Genomic DNA, 20,601 nt, shown 5'->3' on the forward strand with positions numbered 1-20,601 from the left:
TAGTCAAAAATATAAGAGGCTTAAACTTAGCGCTGGTCAACCTTACGCTGCTATTGTAGCATAAGATACGCAAGATAGGCATGATCTGCTTTGCAAAACCTGGACTGGCAGAGGACTTTTATTTAGTGAAAAAGCAACAATTTTAAGTAACATGCTATATGTGCGACACGTACGTTTGACGAAAGGCTAAGCATATTCATAACAAAGAGGACGTTACATGAGGACTATTACCGAAAGAGTTCAGCTTAAAGAAAAATATCTGCTCATGAGCCTCAAGTGGCTTGACTCCAGACGAAGTGACTGGCGGTAAACCGCCAGTCGTGAAGTAACTTTGACTTTGACATTGACTTTAACTTTTTGCTTAGTCAGTTGTCAGTCAGCCTGTGGAGAAAGGACTAGAGGTTGGTTTGATATGGCCGCCAGACTGGGAGATAGGCAGGTGTAACAGAGACAGTTGGAAGGAAGTCCATATTCAAAGAGGACTTGAGCACGGAAGCAGAGGAATCTCCACTGTTAAAATCCGTTACCAGGCAACTACTAGTGAAGCCACTGTGGGTTAGAAAAGGCTTAGCGTGAGCACTAGTGATTTGTAAATTGTGGAAATCAGCGGTTGCGCTAAAATTCAGTGTAGTGACAAGCTGTGTGTTAAAGGGTGCAGTAAGTCCAATTATTCAACATAAAACTCCGTCTCTAGTCACTGATACACGTGGAAATGTTAAGAAGCGTGTACAAACACAAGCAGCATTCAGGTCATCTTAGTAACACCGTCAATAATCCTTTTCATTATGAAATAATATGAGGGCTATTCAGAGTGTAAATTCCGTTAATTTAGGCAACTAATTTAGGAGTGGGGGAGAGCTCATGCATGGAGGTATAGTCACGTGACTCATTGCCTTGTAAACCATCACATAACTAGTCAGCTAGTGTTTGTTCTTGTCTCTACAGAACGAGTTATATTGTGTCCTGCAATTGAAAATTCGCCAATCTGCGAAATTCGCGCCGTTATTCGCTTTTATCACGGGGAAGAAACATGAGTGCCGCGGAAATCCTTCGTGAATTATACCCGGTTTACAGCCAAACGAAGAACTGTAAGACAATTCATTCTTTCATTTGGCTTTGACACACTTGTTACACATTCACTTTCTAGATAATAAGTCACACAATTATCTGAATGTGTGTATTAATATGCTTTGTTCTTTGCTGAACTTTTCATGTATGTCCTTCGAAATATGCAAATGAATGTATACTGGGAAAATAATATCAAGTCATTAGTTCCTTCACATGTTAGATCTCCAAAAATCCTTAATGGATTGGAGTTAGGTATTGGACATCTACACTAAAATTTTTAGAGTGAGTTTAATTGTTGTTCATATTTATGTAATGTTGCTTCTTCTTTACGTTAAGCTCCATTCAGACTTGAGATTCTTTGATACTCTAATGCAGATGTCATTAAAATTTTGTTTCAAATAACATTTAATATGGTGAACATTTAGCAGGATACAAGGAAAAATAATTTATGACTCTATTGATGGTGTTACTATCTGCAGTGTCATTTGGTTTACAATAATAGATTTGTATTTACAATGAAAGAATACGGCCAAAGATGCATTAAAATAACAAAAATAATCCATCTCTAAAATACATGTTCTCTATCAGAGCATATATCTCCAATTTCCAGAATCACGACTACGTACTAATTGCTACATTCTGTTCATACATTTTCATATTGTGAGAGGGTGCTGCTACAATGAGAATTTGGCCAAATGTAGGAGCTGTGCTTGTCCTCTGTACTGTATGGAGAGAGGCTGAACTGATCACTGACATTTATGTAAGTGACCTCATCAGTAGTTTCCTTGATGGGAAGAAATGGCCAGCTGCCATGTTTTTTACTTGTTTGAATACTGCAGGTAAGAAATTTAATTCCATTATCTTGAGGAATGCTACAATTCTTACAATCAGTAGCTAATAATATTGATGATTTCTGTCTTCCAAGATATACTGCCCTGTAGTCCATTGAAAGTCAACCAACATTCTGGATGAATATATTGCCTCCGAAACGCCGGCTGAATTTCAGTGGGTTACACGGCGTTATATCCCAGAAAACAAGAGCTTAATCCCAAATAGCCCTAACAATGATGCTGGATTTTCTTTTCACTGGAATAACAGTGTCATATGTCAGAAGAAAAAATCATAATATTACTGGTATGGAAAATTCCAAACAGTAAAGATTTTTTCATGTGAAGTAATATAAGATATAGACTTCAATTCAATTCAATTCAATTCTTTATTATTTATGTGCCAAGTCAACAGCTGCAAGGCCAATTACAGACTTAGCACAGTGTAAATGAAAGTAGACTTGTGAAAAAATATAACAAAGCCTAATTTACATTGCATAGATATTGCAAGGATATGATCTGAACATTGCCATACATGAAGAGAAGTTGATGAAGAAGTGTGAAACTGAATTTAAAGACAATTTAGTAGTGATTACATGCCAAATATATCTCGCCACTATCATTACCAAAAAGCCTCAAAGTAAGATGTTGGTCCAACCCGGTAACCCATATAAACAGTGAATTTTTGCACTCCTGCAAACCACTGCTGACATGCCTACAGTATAAAATTGTCAGTATGTTCGTTCATCTGTGTGTTTGTTGACCCATGGGAGTTAGGATAGGATGAGCTTGGCAGCATTTGAATATTCCTCCCAGCCCATTGGGACACTGTATTTCTACTAAGAGGTGTTAAGTCGCAGGTCACGATGTGACACAGCCCCTTGTTTACAATGTTCTTGACAACACAAATTAGAGTAAAATTGTGAAGATTATTAATAATGTAAATAATAAGCTTTTAAAATATAAACATTTATGTTAATTTAAGTAAATCTTCCCCCTTCTTCTTAAATATTGGCATGGGGTAGGGGTTGAAATTTTATTGATCCTGGCCCTGCTTCTTCAGCGGCCATGAGCCTCCACTTCAAATTATGCTACACATACTATGTACATATAATTGCTCATTAAAATCGTATTTGTTCTTCATAAAGGATAAAATGTAAAGCTATCCCTGTAACAGGCATGGAGGCCCATAGGCGAATTAAAAACAATATCTTTATGAATCCATACTGCAGTAAACACAAACATTTCTGTTTCATTTTTGCAATATTTCTTGATATTTGCTTATTTAAAAAAATTCGGTGAATCTAATTCCATGTATACTAGCCATGAAGGCTTCTTCTTAACTAACCAAAGGGAATCCATCTCTGAACCTGGAAGTGTTCTTCACAGATCATCTTATGTCTGACTACTTCTGGATATAAAATTGGCATAATGCCTTCTTAGGCTTAACTATTATCAGCATGCCATGTTAAGAGGAAACTTGTGTTTATGACATGCAGCCATCGGTCCAGATGCACTAACCTTTGTCATTTGCTGGGGTCTGGCTGTGGAGAAGAAAGCCATGAAGAAGCCACAATATTTGGACCCTCTCTAGAGCCTTAGGTAACAGCCTTCTACTGGGGGGATAAGAAGGAGAGACACAAAAACCTTCCTGTCTTAGGTGATGTGGGGACCATTACCACGACTTGTGAACATGAAATATGTTAGAGAAGTTATCCTTATAGAACATGAGGGCAATTCCAAACCTAATGTAAAGGCCTATGCAATATCTCTGTATGCTTACATATCTTCAGGGGACGTGGGGTTGATTATATAGCAGTTCCCAATGGGCAGTTACAGGTCAGGGCATCACATCCATATGAACAGTCATAAAACTGTCAGAGTGTGTCTGCCACCTGTGCCCTGATTGGGGCACAACATGGGTGTATGTGATGTTTTCTTGACCATATCGAAGTTGCAGTGATGAAGTCAGAGTGAATATTTTGAAAACTCTGTAACTCCTTTTAAAACACATTCTATGGAGTCTGATATTTAGCTGTAATATGTTCCTCTTCTTTATCTTAAAATTTTGGGACTCAGATATGCCTTAAGAAATCCACATGTTCTGAAAATTGATGTAATTCATATGCTCTAGATAATGTAAGGCTGACCAAACTGTGGGCAGCCTATGGAATCCATTTGACAGCATATTCACTGGACCAGGATTTACTTCCAGCCATGTTGATGACTGACTATTACCACCTGGCAGTGATACTAGACCTTAATTGCAGTGGCAGTAACCATCTGCTTGCTCAGGTATGGATGAAAGGCTGCTGATTAACACCAAAGAAATGTAAATTCTCTTTTGGTTTCAAATACAATGTGTTGTTACTGAGGTTTTATGTTGTTTCCTTTGTGAAATCACATTGGATCATCGAGGTAAAAACGGATAAGAAATGAAACGCCTTCGTCCAAATCTAACGTTTACTGGAGACTAACTTCATTCACAAACATTACAAGATACCAAAGGTACATTAACAAAAGAAGTAGCAGCGGGTGTGGTACCAACTTATGAACAACATATATCACATGATAAATATGGCCAACACTAGAACTATAGTATTACAACATTTTATTCTTTGTAGTTTTATGAATCTATCATGTAGCATTAGATAAGATGATAAAAATATGAGGGTTGTGGCAGGAGGTGATCTTATTCAGTTGTAAGGTGGGCCAACTAATTCTAACTATCTTACTGTTTGCATCTTGTTCTGTATCATTATTGGTGGTGTATGGTCATCAACAGAACAACAAAAAAAAACAATAAAACTGCTCACATTGCTTTTATTTGATAGTTTGATGAGATTGCTTGAAGATAGCCCCAAATATGGACTGACACATGTAGCAACTATCCAATAAAACCAATGTGAGCAGTTCAATTGCTTCATTTTTATTGTTGTGTTGATGGCAAAATACCGACCTAGCGACCGCCGCTTGTTGGCGAAGTTTAGTGCCAACTTTTGCGGATAGAGGGTGTCGCATGGTCAGCGCAACGAATCCCCACCGCCGGTAATTTCGGTTTTTCAGACCGGAGTCACTATTTTCTTGAAATAGCTCCTCAATTATTGTCACAAGGCTGAGTGCACCCCGTTCCAGACCCACTACTTCTCAGAAAAAAATCTCCGGGAATCGAACCCGGACCTCAGGATTTGTAGCTAGGAACGCTAACCACTAGACCACAGAGGTGGTTGGTCGGTATACTTCGCTTGCAGACTAAAATCACGGAATTTTTTTGACGGCAAAATACCACCAGTTAATTCTAACCATTCGCCAGGGAGGATACAGTAGAGACAATTCTTGATCATGACTTGAACTGGGAAATGCAAAAACTGCGCCAGTTGCATTGCTATTAAGCTATCCTGTTTGGTGAGAAGATATTCCAGGCAAAAGCTGATGGTAAATTGATGATAAGGAGTGGTTTATTGTTTCTCGACAAACGTGGACTTGCTGACCTAACTTAACCAAGCATTTGATACCAAGCCACAGAAATGTCTGGAATCCGTAACTACCATGGAATATGGCATGAGTTTGATCAGAAATGTTCCAAATTTTTAACTATTTTTATTCATTTCATGCACCAAATGGCTATATTAATGCATAATGGGGAGGCTATTTTATATATCTCCATCCTCACATATTATATGTATTTTACATTACTGACAGATTTTATTAAATTTAGTACCAGTGGCCTACACTAAAAATTGCCAGGCAAATTTAGTTGTAATGCATTGTGGTCTAAAACACCTTTCATGAAGATCAAATCACACTTCATTGATTTTCCCCAGTCCAGCTCATCAAATACAACAGCGATAAAAGAGGTAAATTATGAAACTCATTAAGATATACAACTTTTGTTTGAAGCGTATTTTGAAGTGATGAATAGTTAAGGAAATACAAGGAATCACTTATGCAGCGTATCAGTATTATGCTTTGCTTCACAGGAGGTTAATATATTCAGTAAATAAATATCAGGATAGTTGTCTATGGAAGACTGGCAAGAAATCATTTGGAAATTATGTATATGTCTCAGTGGAGTACCCCTAATCATTCTTGTTCATGTATTTATTACAAATTTAGGAAACATTCAATGGGCCTCTTATCACACAGTGTTCTTCAATTGGAATGTTGTGCATGTTGTCTGCCTGTGTTTTCTTTATCAGTTTCAGTTGAATTTTCACTAAACTTTAAAAGAAGGTCATACCATTCTGTGATAATATATTTGCCACATTTTTAAAATAAAATATCTAAAAAACCATTATTGTTGCCAATAAAATTTTATAGTAGGATTCTAAATTTTTGTATGATAATGCTTATATTAATTTGTTTTTATGAAATTGTTACAGTAGAAATTAATGAAGTGAATAATTCAGATTCCAACTATACAGTTATAGTGTTCATGTGTGAAATTTTATAAGCTGGTCCCCGTTTCTGAAACGAAACTCAATTTATATTATCAGGCATCTCAAGAGAAGCAGTTCAGCAGTCTACACCATTGGTTGCTGTTGTCTGGAGAGACGCCCTCATCAAGTGAGGATTCACTGATTACTGCTCTGGAACCACTGGACCTGCAATTAGATAGTCACATGACTATAGCACACATTGGAGCCAACATGAAACAAGTTTTATTGCATGATGTATACAGGATTGGACTCCAAGAACCTCTAATAATCACCCCACCCCGTGACTGGAGTGCAGGACATCACTTTCCCTCTGGACCTCAGAGAAACAACTATAATGGAACTCATTTAAAAACTTCTGTTCTAGTAAATATCAAATTAATCACTATCTACTGACAGTTTTCTCATTATAAAACGTAGCACCTAATGCTGTATAGGGAAATAACCATTATTTTGAGAATCATATGAAATTTTAAGTACACTCTGTGAGCAAATTGAAGCATTTCTTTTTTTAATTTAAACAGATGATACATATAGTGCCCACAATGCTTTGAAAGATTATGTTTAACATATTGAAAGTGGATTACAAATACTAAGGCTGCATAAAAAATATATGCTAATATAAATATTATGTTGACTTTCCTCTTCAGGTGATGGACGACACATGGGACACATACCTGGATGTACACTACAAACACTTCAACACAGAAGCCAAGGTTCATTACATGTTAATGACTTACATATCTGAATTGCTGAACTTCAGGTGACTTAATAGATCTATTCTCATTATTTTAAAGTTGATTTTTTCATGATACACAAATAAAAGTGTAGGAACTTGAAATCAAATCCGTTTCTCATGAATGTATTCTGACATGCCTTAAATGTTGTGTGCATAATTCCAGCTTAGTCTTTTGGCACTTGTGTTGTGGCTGCAGTGCAAATCAACCTACTTGCATGTAAACATGGATTTTGTTAGGTTAGAGCATTGGTTCATTATTAAATTCCTGACAAATAGGACTGGACCAATGAGTAATCGTGAATGGATGCTGGCTGCATGTGGTGAAACTGCATATTGGTCTAAACAGTTCAACTGGCATAGAGAATCCACTGACAGGGACCCCTGAACTGGAAGACCGGTAAAAATGACTGCTTCAGAATTGTGTCCAAAGTTAGAAACCTGGCCTTGCATAACAGGCATTTAAAGTGTTTACAATTGCTTGAGAATGTAGTGTGTCACAACTCCCTGTTTCGGCTATCCACCATAATAGCCTAGGCATGCTAAAAGCTATTTCCGTTTCAGTTCCAAGAATGTTGACCCCAGTATAGAGCAGTGGAGTGTTAAACTTTCTTGGGAAAATTTTCAACTCTCTGAAACAGATCCATAAAAATTTCTTTGAAGAATCATTACAGATGGTGAAACTTCACTCTGTTACTGGGATCCTGAAACAAAACAGGATAATGCAATGGAAAAATGGTGGCTCACCTACTACCAAGTAATTCTACGCACCACTACAGGCTGGAAATATCAGAGCCATTGTGTTTTAGGATTGTGAGGGAATTTGCCAATGGATTACATGTCACACAAGGCAACAATCTTCAGGAATACCTATGTTGCTGTGGTTCAGAATTTAAAAGAGTCCATGAAGGAGAATGATGAGAGAAGGTGAAAACAGAAGGTCCTGCTTCTTCATGGCAGAGCTCCTATGCACAAGTCACAAAATGCAATTCTGTTCTAATACTTAAAGAAGTGTTTATATGCTCCACCATTTTCAAGTAACAGTGAATCTACACATGCTCTTTCAAAGTGGTTGAGGAGAAAACCAAAGACTTCTATTTTTCAGGCATATTTCTTTTCTGGCCATGAAATAGAGGAAATGCCTCAAACTCAAGGAAGATTATACTGGGAAACCGAAAACATACTTGTTCTGATTCATATATGACAGCTTTTTCCTTTTTGTTTTACCAAAATATTGTCGTTGTAGAATACAAAAGGTGTTGTTTTAATTAAAATCAATTATATCAGTCATAAAATAGGATGTATATGTAGCTAGTGTGAACGGAGAAGTTCATGGAGGTAGGCCTTGGCCCACTGGGGCTCTAGTGCCAAGGAGAAAAAAAAATATGTAGCTAGTATCCATTAAATCCATTATCTTTTTTTTTTTCTGTCATTTCTCCAATTTTGGAATGCTGTATGTGAATTTTTCCTGTATATGGAGAACAGGACAGTACATGGACAAGTATGCTTCATAACTGAAGACCAAGTAGCAGTTGCAGTGGATTTTTTATCTTAAAGCTTAAGTTAATAATTATTCCATGCATAAGGCTCGTGTAGCCTAGCCATTTAATAGTGAATCCTTTGTCACAACATTTAAGTTTGTTGTATCTTGATGCTATCAAACGAGTAATTTAAGTACCCCTTATACAGAATATCTTGATACATTAAACATAGCAGAATAATTGAATACATTACATTCTATTGCATTAACAATAGTAAAGTTTAATATATGAATTAACAAAAATTATGAGGTCTGAACAGCATCTAACAAATGCTATGATCATTTTCAAGTATCAGGGTATATAAAATTTATTGGCAGGATGAATGTAACCTTAACAGACACATGGGGATATCCTTTAAATGGATCCAGCTGCTTCACTGGAATAGTAGGGATGCTGCAGTGTGGTGAATGTGAGATCTCTGCTGCTGGAGTCATGTGGAAGGGAGAACGCATGGATATTATTGATTATGTTGCAGAGACTACCAAATTCAGGCAAGTTGTGTTGATCAGTTAGGCTCATTGCATTCTATACAGCAGTATGACGGGAAGGAAACTGCTCTTGTTGTGTAGTAAATCAGAATAATGACACCATGTAATAATAACCAGCTCTGTGTTATAGGCTCTTCTTAAATATACATAGTTTTAAATATTCAGCTGGTCAAGCAATTCTCTCTCTCTCTCTCTCTCTCTTTTTTTTTTTTTTTTTTTTTTTTTTTTTCTTTTTGAGGAAGCCCAAAATTTCACTCTTATTGTTTGTAAAATGCTGATATTGGACCTTGCCCTAAGTTAGTCCAATCCAGTCCACACCTTCACTCCTTCTCAAATATTCATTTTAATACAATTTCTTCTTTGTGTCTAGGTCTCCAAGTGGTTTCTTCCTTTGAGGTTGTCTAAACAAAATTTTATATACACTTCAATTTCCATGTCCATGCTACATGCCCTACCTATAGCACACCCTCATATAACACTCTAATAATATTAATGATGAGTAATTTATTACTACAGCTCTGAAAATCAATCACAGAAATGTGCAGTAGTCTAAAGATTATTATGGCAATTACAATGATAATAAGAATTCATAATCTATTAATTTTTTAAACACTTGCATATGGCAATGAAATTAGACAATGAGGACAATAGATAAATTCAAAATCACAAGTGAAAAAGTAAATGCATGTGACAAGTTGCGAAACTTAAAGAAAGATCCATGAGTATAAAAGGAATATTTTCTAATATATATGGTATATGTTTTGATAATATACATGCCTCACCAATTGTTATTTTCTTTTTACCAGGGGTGCATTTATGTTTCTAAAGCCATCATTATCAGAGGTATCAATCATTTATGAGTTACCATTCAGTACATCAGTATGGGCAACTTACATATTATCTGTGGCATTTTTGACTGTTGTGTTGGACATTGTCCAGCATATTGAGAAAAGTATCTGGCCATTATCAGTGCCATCTGATTACCCAATTTCGTGGAGTGATGCTTTGTTGAACACCATTGGGATTGTTTGTCAGCAAGGTAAGCAGTGTAATGATTTGTACTACTCCACTCAAACTGACTATACTGAAGTAGATGTATATTATACCACTTCAGATTGTGTGGCTTCATACTTAAGAAATCTACCTGTCTGGACATTTGAGTAATTTAAATAAGTTACCCTGTTACTTTACTGATTATCTACCACTTAATTTCTTCCTTGCTAGGCTTATTCTTTGATCCTGAAAATGCAGACAGTATGTATTTCCAGGACATCTGTAAACTTCTACCAGACTATACAGCATCACACACCAAGAGATGGTTCTCTTTTTGAACAGATAATCTGGTGAAATTTTTATAAGTTGTGGCTCATGGCCAATTCATTCTCAAGACATCGCTGTATGATTTATTTTTGTATTGATATTTAAAAGATAAAGCCTATCAAATGAATCAATATATGGAAGAAGACTTCAGAAAAATTATCAGGTTCAAGTATCCCACATATCTAGAGAACAACTGCATCACGTGAGCCAGAATCTATTAGAAGGCATGGGGAATGTATCTGAGATGATGGAGAACATTTTTGTCACCTTCTGTAATATAGGTTTGTAAATGTCACAACATGAAGTTTCTGCACTCTCACTATGGCTGTAACTAGCTGTGGAGGAAATGCAGCAACCTCAACCCTCAATAAATGTCCCTATATTCTAATATGCTTATGTGGGTTATTTTGGTTTGTGCACATTTATACAAACATAACTATATACAAAATTTACAGATACATGACTACAGCCTGTTTACCAATCAAGTTGGCTCAGGTGGTATTGTATTTTATTCAGGTTTGAATATCAGCCAGAGCATCGACTATTCTGATTGAAGTTTTCCTTGTCCCTCAGCCAAATGCTGAGATTAAATTAGGCCATGGCCACTTTCTTCCATATCCTTTTCAATTTATTATTTATTGATCATCCTATAATTTGATGCTGTACAGCCTGAGTTACTGACAGATTCATTAAATAGGCAACAAATAAAAACAGGGCCTGTCATGAATGGATAACAGTAGGATACCTTTGGGAAAATATTAATTATAAGAATGCTTAATTTATTTTTAAGGGTGTGATACAGTATTATTCTTTATTAAATACATATATTGGCTATGGGGGTTAGTTATATTTGATGTAAATCGCATTTTTTAAAGAACTCAGTAATCACTCTGCAGGGAACATCTACATATATAAGTTCTAAATAAATGCTCATGTTACATTGTTCCTCTTCAGGCTCAGAAAACGTCCCTAAGAACCTGGCTTCAAGGATAGTGTTCATCTTCATGATGCTACTTTCCCTTTTTCTGCTTACATCATACTCAGCAATAATTGTATCACTGATTCAAACTACTAGTTCAGCGATCAGCACTCTAACAGATTTGATGCAGAGCCCAATGAAACTAAGCATAAATGACAAACTTGTTAATGTAAGTTGATTAGTTGCATTTCTAGAACTGAAGAATAACAATCTGTACATATTCAGTTAACCTCATTGCTCTCAGTTCAGCCAAGTGCTGCACAAAAAGAGAGGCTCATTGTCAGGAATGAAGTTGTGACACGGTGATGACCTGTTAGACCTATAACAAACCTCAGGTTGGTGATAAATGAGAATGAACTGTCACTTCTTTCATCTGAGTATGGAGGTATTCTGAGCTTATTGCAGCCTCAAAGGGGGTAAGAGATAAATATGAAGTGTTAGTTAAGCCATCTTTTGAGAGTCCAGCCACATGCTGGGTCTGAGATGGAGTCTCATCTAACAATCAATGTTATGGTAACATGTAAGCTGGTCATACATGGATGTGCTGCAGCTTAGGGATGGAGACAGATTAGTATGGAGCATCAGAGGAATGATGGCTGGCAGGGGATACTAAAGTATGTGGAGAAATATAAGATTCAGTCTCACTTAGTCAACCCAACTCTCAAATTGGCTGCCCTGGAATTGAACCCAATCCTTTGCAAATAAGAAGTTGATGTCTAAATACTTGATTTATGGCATTGTAAGCATTTAATTAAAATGACCAATGTAAGTCAAGTCCTGCCCAGTTCCTTGCTTCCTGTGTTTCAGTTTTCAGAAAGTAAATCATGAGAGTCTTCGTGAGATTTTAAGTTCTCATGGAATTATCTGTGCACATTGCATAAGGAAGAGGAACACCAGAACAAATGGAAGTAATGAGAACATTGTAAAGATTACTGGCACTTTAAAGGGTATCTTTTCAAGGGCAGAGTTAATGGGAGATATCATGGTTCTGAGTGAACCAGAGGAGATGAAGAGAAGTCAGAAGAAGGAACCATTTTCCTTTTACAGGGGCGTTTGTCAAAGGCAAAATAAAGCACAGCAAATGCTGAATCAGCCCTCAGAAGCATAATTTTTTTCTTATATTGTCTGCCTTTTTCTAGGAAATAACAGATCCTACCGTAGAAAAATTATTCAAGGAGAAGCTGTATACACAACCTTTCCATCAAGCATTTGTCACTGAAGAAGTTGGAATGGAAAGAATACGAAGAGGATTGAATGCCTTCCATGGCCTTTCTGGGGCATATAAAATTATAAGTGATACATATGAAGAACATGAAAAATGCAGATTCAAGGAGATAAATATGTTTGAAGCAAATCATGTTGGTTTTCCAATAAGAAAAGGCTCTCCTTACATTGAGCATATGAGGCAAAGGTAAAGAATAATTTACAATCTAATCTTTTATCAGATCTGTCTACCTAACCACAGGTAACTGCTGAGCAGGTTTGTGTATTAGTGTTGCTCCAGATCTTTATTTTGGAGTTACTGACAATTGTGGCTAAGGTTTCTGATGACTGCCAGGAAAATGGGTTGAAATAGGTCATTATTTTCTCCAAGTCCATATTTTCGAGTATTTACTCATTTATGGCAATCATTCCATATCATATTATGGTGTATAAAATTTGCATTAGAAAAATTGGATTAAGTACTGCAAGACTATGAACTTACTGATTCCAAATGCAGGAAACTTCTTGCTTAGTTGATAATTATTCATCTGCTCGAGAAGTTGTCTGTTATAATTCATCATGACTTGTAATTAGACCCAGTCCCGAATCACCTCCAATTGTATCTTCTACTGAGGTGTTCGATTCACACATTTTATATATTTCTTGATACTTTAATCTGTGCTATATGTCCTGCCCCACACATCCGTCTTAATACTGGTATAATCAGCATGGAAGTGATGAAGGGTTCAAATGGTGAAACTGACCATTTTCTACATTCTCTCTGAACATCAGATATTCTCCTTGTGGGGCTAGAAGTCACTCAGGCTATGACTTCCTCTAGCACCAGCTTTTTCAGTGTATTCTCATAATTACTTGTGATTAAAACTGTCCATATTCTGTCAAAATACCCTGGAAATTATACCTTAAAAGTTATGGGTATTTTATATGAAAGCTAACATAGAAAAGAAATATGCCATTAATGATTCTAACTGAATTTCACACATTAAACTGAAACAACTTCTTTACTGAATCCAACCAGTTTTAGGGTCAGAGGTGAAGCCCAAAATAGAACACTGAGGCTGTGATAGCATTCTGGCTTGTCAGATCCAGTGTGTACCTAAAGGAGAGGCATAGATGAGCAAGGTCCATTTGTGGAATGATGAATGGTAAGGAAAAACCGAAATTCTTTGAGATAAACCTGCCCCACTCTCCCTTTCCCACCACAAATCATGCATAGATTGTCTTGAAATTAGAAATGGGCCTCTATGGGGAGAAGCTGGCATTTAACCGCCTCAATTTACAACAGCCTTTATGTAGCATATTATAAGCCATGTGTCCCTCAGAAATCGATTTCTTCTCCCTTCTCTTGGCCTGTACATTTCAATATATTTTGCACCATTTATTTTAGGTACTTGGGCTGAATACAATGCTTTGATACTCACCTTAATTGACATCTGGACATTCTGAATCTATCAAAATAATGATCATGTTCCAGCACACAGTGGATGAAAGAAGCCGGCATGGTGGGACGAGAAGAAGCACGATGGTATTATCCAAAGCCACGATGTGAAAGCAATGGCCAAAATTTTGTGAGTGTCGGAATCCAGGACTTTTATCCTGCATTAGTTATCTTAGCATATGGTATCCTCTTGTCCATTGTAATTCTGGTAGCAGAAATTCTGTACAACAAACATCATAGTGCTCCTCTTGAGACTCATCTTGAATCATGTACCAGAAAGAAGAGAAATGGAAGAGACTAACAGATACACTGAGCCTGAAGAAGAAAGTTTCACTCATCCTCCAATCAAAGTTTTATTTTGAGCACTGTTTTACAATGCAGTCATAGCTTACCATAGAAGAATTCTTCTGGTGTTGTCAAGCAGCTCAAATTTGATGTTGTTTATGGTTCCTAATCCTCACTTCTTCCTTCTTTCCTTCCACTGCCTAAATTGAGTGGTTCTGGATGTGGTATGCAGATCAGGACTTTCAATTTCAGTTTCAATAAAGGTGCTCCACATAATTCTTTAGGGATGAGATCTTTGGTCATGGTTGATATAGATCTGTTTGACAATGTGGGGTTTAGATTGATAATGGATGGTTTTGAAGCATAGAAGGAATCCATGTGAGACTGTGATCAGTTTGTGTTACTTAATATGCGAGTTAAAACACTCTGAGTGGATGAAATCACAGATCACATGACACCAATTCATTAGTAAGCACAAATAAGTTTATGTATAACAAAACACTTTCACTATGATTCACAAGAGTTCTTTTTAACCTAAGAATTCCTGTCTTTTCTCCTACATGGCAAACAGTGCTTCTGTTTCTCACCATGTTGCCAAGCTAATGAAGGACTAGTGCTGCCAGAATTTGACCACTACCTGGCAATTTATACCTTTTCAACTTTGCACTAGCATTTTCAAACTCAAAAGGGCTAGGATCAGGTGCTAATGGCTTAGCTGTATACATTTCTATGTATCTTCCTAACATCACTGACCCCCATGTATGTTCAATAACTGAGAGAAGTCAAATGTTGTGAAAATCTGCAAGCAGATCATCATTCTCATCCTTCACTGAGTTACTTCTAGAATGGTAACCCCTCTTAAAGTTATTTATTCTTCTATACAGATATCTAATATTCTTATTCTTACTGTTCATTTCAAGCTCAATAACTTTGTCTTTCAGATATTTCAGATTTTTATTCCTGAAATGCCTGCTGTGTTCACGTTTTGTATTTGTCCTCATTTATTTCGCTTGGATCCAGTAACCACTGCAATCTGTCGTTTCCTTTGGTCTAATAATTTTGAACATCTTTCATCGAACCATGGCTTATGCTTCTTCAATTCATAACAACCTAGACTCACTTTGGCAGAAATTTTTATATGCTCTCTAATAGTTTCTCAAGCTCTATTAATATCCATCAAAGTGTCCAAATTTTTCAAAGCTGGAACCTATTTGAGATTTCAATATGATACTGCACTTTATCCTCTACCTACTACTAAATTACCATACTTATTTGAGCCCGAAGGACAGAGAGACAGGATAAGACACCAATTTTAAGACTTCTGAATGTTGGGAATGAACTTGTAACACCCAGTCCTTGAGTTGGAAGAAGTGAAACATGATATTTGTGTTATATCCTGTGATGAAAACACACAGAATATAATTTTAATTATTTAAATATTACATCCGTATATTTATAATACATATATTTAGTACAAAATAATGCTGCATGGATATAAATATCATAAGTCTCCATGCCACAAAAATACAATTCATTTAAAATAGTGTATCAAATGCATGATTTGAATCATCTACTTCTTTAAGCAGGACAATCATATTAATGTATGGTGTTGAAAGAGACTTGAAATTTACACAGTACATTCATGATGTGATTTGTCATAGATTTAGTGTATAAGTTGTGGTCAAAGACTGAAATCAGCTATGTCACAGATAATGTTGCTTGACAGCTTCAATTTTGGGCAGTGTCTATTTCATGGTGTTATAGTAGATAATTTTGGACATCAACTGGCACATTTTGGCCAAGCTATTATTTTCATCAACACTGGTACAGGAGGCTGGATCATTACATTGCCCAAGATTTATGGCAACTGTCAATAATATCCAGCCAGTGTAAACAACACCTGATTATTGTTGTTGACCATAACATGTATACATTATCTGCTGGAAATACAGATAGTGAGAGTACTTATGTACAGACTGTTAAAGAGAATATTTGAACCTAATAGAGATATTGACTTAACTACAAATGTTTGTTTATCCCAACGTAATAATAAATATCAGAAAAAAGAAAGTTTTTCACATTTTTCCAAAACTTCTAATCACGCTTTATTGAAATTGTTATTATTTTTGCCATCATTTTAACTTGTCCAAACAACTCGCACACAAAATCAGAATTATTATTACCATATTTACTTCAGGTATTTAGTGACAAGTTGCCCATCAGTTTACCGTTAAAGGAATAAATATCTGTTCAGTATAGAAAATTGCTTCTAGCAAATGCATTTGATCTGGACACTTAATCTGGATAGTTAAATCATCCCACAGTGAAACAGAATCAATGCAGTAGTGAAGTGGGAGATAGTTGATTTCAATCTTGGCCAAGAATTGGCCACCCTGACTGAGGGTATAATCAATTACCCTCATTGGTTCCAGTTGAACATATGAAAAATAATATAAAATATGTCATAACTGCTGCTTTTCACATAAATCCTTTCCACCTCACCATTCATTACAATCCTCAAAATTATTTGCTGCCCCAGTTATTCATATTTATAGGTGGATTATTATATGATTATCATATTGTTCTATGGATTAGCTGCTCTGACAGTGACAAATGTAACATGAATTCTGTTTCAAAATGTATAAATTGAATCGAAGAATTCAGACTTTTCAGTTGACACTTCAGCATCTTCCAGCAGAAAGTCAGGACAGCATCTCAGTTAGTATGGTGGTTAGGCTATGGGCTGGGCAACTATGATCTGATACCTGGCACTGGCAAGATTTTTTTTCCTTTTTGCTGTCATGTCCAGAGTAGCTTTGGAAGCCACCTGACATTCAGTTGACTAGGCACCAATGTACTTTCCATAGGAATAAAGTGGCCAGGCTATGAAACTGATCACTCACCTTCACCTGATGTCACAATTAAGAATATGTGGATCGGTACCTCCATTCCCCTCATTTCATGCTGTGGTGCTTAATTAAGCACAGAAACATTTTTTTTTTCACATTTTTCAGCACATAGAATGTCACAAAAGTCAATTTCGTTAACTTCATATAGAATCTTGTAAAATAATCCTCTGCCAAGATTAGATTGTTCCATATTTGGCATTTATCAGTGAAACAGGAGGAATGTAATAGTATTTACTGAACCTGTTACTTGTAAATTGTTATCCCCACTTCATTCCTACATTCATACACTCATAGGAGAGAGAAAGGAAATCAAGAGAGATATATAGTAGCCTAATACCAGCACTTTTGCATTAAGATATTAGGTCCAATTTGTTAGATAGGGAAAGCATAAATAACAATAAAAAATATGTTTAGCAGTAAACTGAAGAGCATGCCTTACAACTAAAATTCTAGGCACAGTAATAATGTACTATTAATAGTAAGTAATTTGAAAGTAACAAACTGCTATATGTACATATTTTTCAGTATATAAGACACATAGTTTTCCCAAAAATAATACTGCTACTTGTAAGTGAAAGTTTGTGACATTTTGTTGTTCTTGACAGCAGCTGTTTTCAGTTATATTGAAGTAAGAGATACTAATACAGGGTGGCATTTGTGAGGGTATAAATTCTTATAAACTGTAAAATGCAGGATTCTCCAATAAATTATCACTTTTAAGAAAATATTATTCATTGAAAGAGAGAAGCATTTTTGAAGATATTTTACTGGTGCAGTATTCAAAAACGAAAAAATTCCGCCATTGGTGAAAGGGTTTCAGTGGCCATCAAGGGTGATGGAAATAATTCAAGATCACTTTGTTGCAGATACTCAGATCAGCCAGCAATTTGATAGATACACGAAAGGTTCATAATTGGATTAGTGACACAGGACCTGCACCAAAAGCCTACATAAGATCAGTGATTCTGGAAAAGATTCACCAAATACAAATGTCTGATATGAAGTTGCAAAATTTGGAATTGTCGTCCTCTCCCTTTCGAGAATGTAACATTTAGTAGTGGCATGTCATACATATGAGTGCTTGAGAAGTTTTCTGAGAAAAATATCCTGCTGAGTGTTCATCATTTGGGCTACAATCAGTGAGATAACATACAACCCCACTTTTCAGTACTGATTAGGTGTCAATGGATGTGGCTTTCTGGCTGCCCAACCTAACTCCTTGCAGTTTTTGGTAATGGGGATAGTAAAGAATCATGTTTGTTCAACAAAGCCACAAAATCTTGATGACTTTAAGCTATAAATATTGGAGGTCAGTGTTCACATACCGGCGTGATGGCTCATCATACTATTCAGTCAGCATTTAATTTCATGTTGCTTTGCATAGAAGATTATGATCAATAAGTTTGGATAGTATATTGAGTAAATTTGTGAACACTTCTCTCTCTGGTGAATAATATATTCATAAGTGTGGTAACAATTCAATAGAGGATTCTATAACAATTTACCTAGTCCAAGGCTTTCCCTGGAAGCTTATTTATTTCACCATATAGGAAATTCACTACTGTGGAAAGGAATTCAGAACCATAATTATAAATTTTAATTTTTTTCATGATCACCTATGAACAACTTAGTATTAAATAGTAATACAGTGTGACTAATAAAACCTTATGAGACTGACTGTATCAGTGTGTGGTGCAGTAAACTGGGCATGTGCTCAACAGTCAGGATTGCAGAGAATCCTGATAGAATTATGAAGGCAACAGAAGATAAAACATACCATGAAGAGACTGGAAAATGAAATGACAAAAATTAGCTGGAAGTTTAAGAAAGAAAAATAGATGAATGCAGTCTGAAACCATCGACAACTTATGTTGGTGTTCTTGCAGGCCATATGGCTCTTCTATGGAGTGAAGGGGAAGAGAAGTGCTCAAATACAGAAGGTCTAAGAAAGGTGTTAAAACTAGTATTGGGAAGAGTATTTATTATATAGGCGAAATGAAATCCCCATCCATTAGCTTAAGTTCCAAGCTTGGTTTATGTTGGTATCAATTCTCATGCATGAGTCATTCCATTGAATCACTAGTAGAAATGGCCACAATTTAGAAAAAGACGGGTCATGTTTTGTGGTATGCAGATTTGAAATATACTACACATTTTCAATGAAGTTTCCATTTGTATGTGGAGGTTCAGCACCAAGCCAAAATTCCATGAAGGAGTAGGATAGATCTCTCAAGAATCTGAAAATGTTGAAAATCAGAAATTTCCAGGATATCGAAGGACATCCATCGAATATGAGCACATTAGACAATGTTCCTGCGTGGCCCACACACGTCGATTAGCATACCAATAAAAGAAGTGCATATTCCTCAGTTCATGACATTGCGCATAAATCTTTACTTTCATGTGTTCATAAATTGAAGTTTCAACAGCACAACAAACTAACCGATTGGGGCTGTAGAAAGATACTTTTGTGAAGAAATGCTGCAGAAATTTGAAAATAATGGGATTATCCTGGACTCTGTGTTTTTCTGATGAAACAACACTCCATTTTAAAGGTACTGTGAACAGGGATATCTGTAGAAATTGATTAGTCAGCCACCTCATGAAAGTATCAAATATCAGAGAGACACGCCAAAACTTAACATGTGGTGTGGCATGATTGGACTTTTGTCTCTTTCAGCAAGTGACTGTGGAAAGTCATCCATTTCCAAACGTGTTAGGAAAGTACAACACAGGAGAATTGGTGCCGCCACATTTTGGAAATATTCTCCATCAGTTTTTATTGTAAATGCTTTCCGTCCAAGGGGATTTGAAGAGGCGGTTTCTGCTCATGCCCCGTGAGATCATCAGACCTAATACCATTTAACTATCCTCTGGGCTATGTCAAAAATATAGTCTACAGGAGAAGATCGCTGATGCTTGAAATCAGCAACTTTGCACAACAGAGGTAATTAAATCATTGGCTTAAGCTATGTTTGTGAACACGGGGTACAAGATTGAATAACTTTTCAGTGTGTGTCCAGCAACTAATGATGCTCACATAGGAACTTAGTAGGTGACAAAAGAAAACTCAAAATTTCATTACAGTTCTGTTTTACTGAATTGTTATATCACTTCTTCTGTATAATAAATATCTTTCCATGTGCAGATTTTTTTGGGCCCTTCCCAGACACCCAGTGTTTATCCATATCTATTCATCAATCATTATTTCCATACAGATGAGAAAGCAAGATTACAGTATCTACAATTTGGCTTGATTTCCTAAATTCTGTTCTTCTCGGGAGATGTCCACTTGGTATAATATGAAACTGAAACTAATTGATCTCTGAAAAAATACAAGAACAAAGTAT

At 36.2% G+C, this 20,601-nt stretch overlaps 2 protein-coding genes across 5 annotated transcripts in view; one reads left to right on the forward strand and one right to left on the reverse strand.

The window, feature by feature from the left end:
• Positions 1-1,747: 1,747 nt before the first annotated feature.
• LOC111873071 lies at positions 1,748-14,627 on the forward strand. Its single transcript, XM_023867457.2, has 9 exons — positions 1,748-1,907; positions 4,030-4,190; positions 6,392-6,697; positions 6,982-7,094; positions 8,926-9,099; positions 9,903-10,135; positions 11,371-11,564; positions 12,535-12,806; positions 14,094-14,627. The coding sequence occupies exons 1-9, from the start codon at positions 1,748-1,750 to the stop codon at positions 14,356-14,358; spliced, it is 1,878 nt and encodes a 625-aa protein (XP_023723225.1). The 3' UTR covers positions 14,359-14,627.
• A 2,505-nt stretch (positions 14,628-17,132) lies between these two features.
• LOC111873080 (putative fatty acyl-CoA reductase CG5065) overlaps positions 17,133-20,601 on the reverse strand; it is a 71,594-nt gene continuing 68,125 nt past the window's right edge. For all 4 annotated transcript variants that reach the window (XM_033754951.1, XM_033754952.1, XM_023867475.2 and 1 more), the window contains exon 9: positions 17,133-20,576. The gene's annotated coding sequence lies outside the window, so the exon portion shown is untranslated. The remainder of the gene's footprint in view (positions 20,577-20,601) is intronic.

The sequence above is a fragment of the Cryptotermes secundus genome, unplaced genomic scaffold (genome assembly GCF_002891405.2).
Source record: "Cryptotermes secundus unplaced genomic scaffold, Csec_1.0 scaffold120, whole genome shotgun sequence".
Taxonomy (NCBI): domain Eukaryota; kingdom Metazoa; phylum Arthropoda; class Insecta; order Blattodea; family Kalotermitidae; genus Cryptotermes; species Cryptotermes secundus.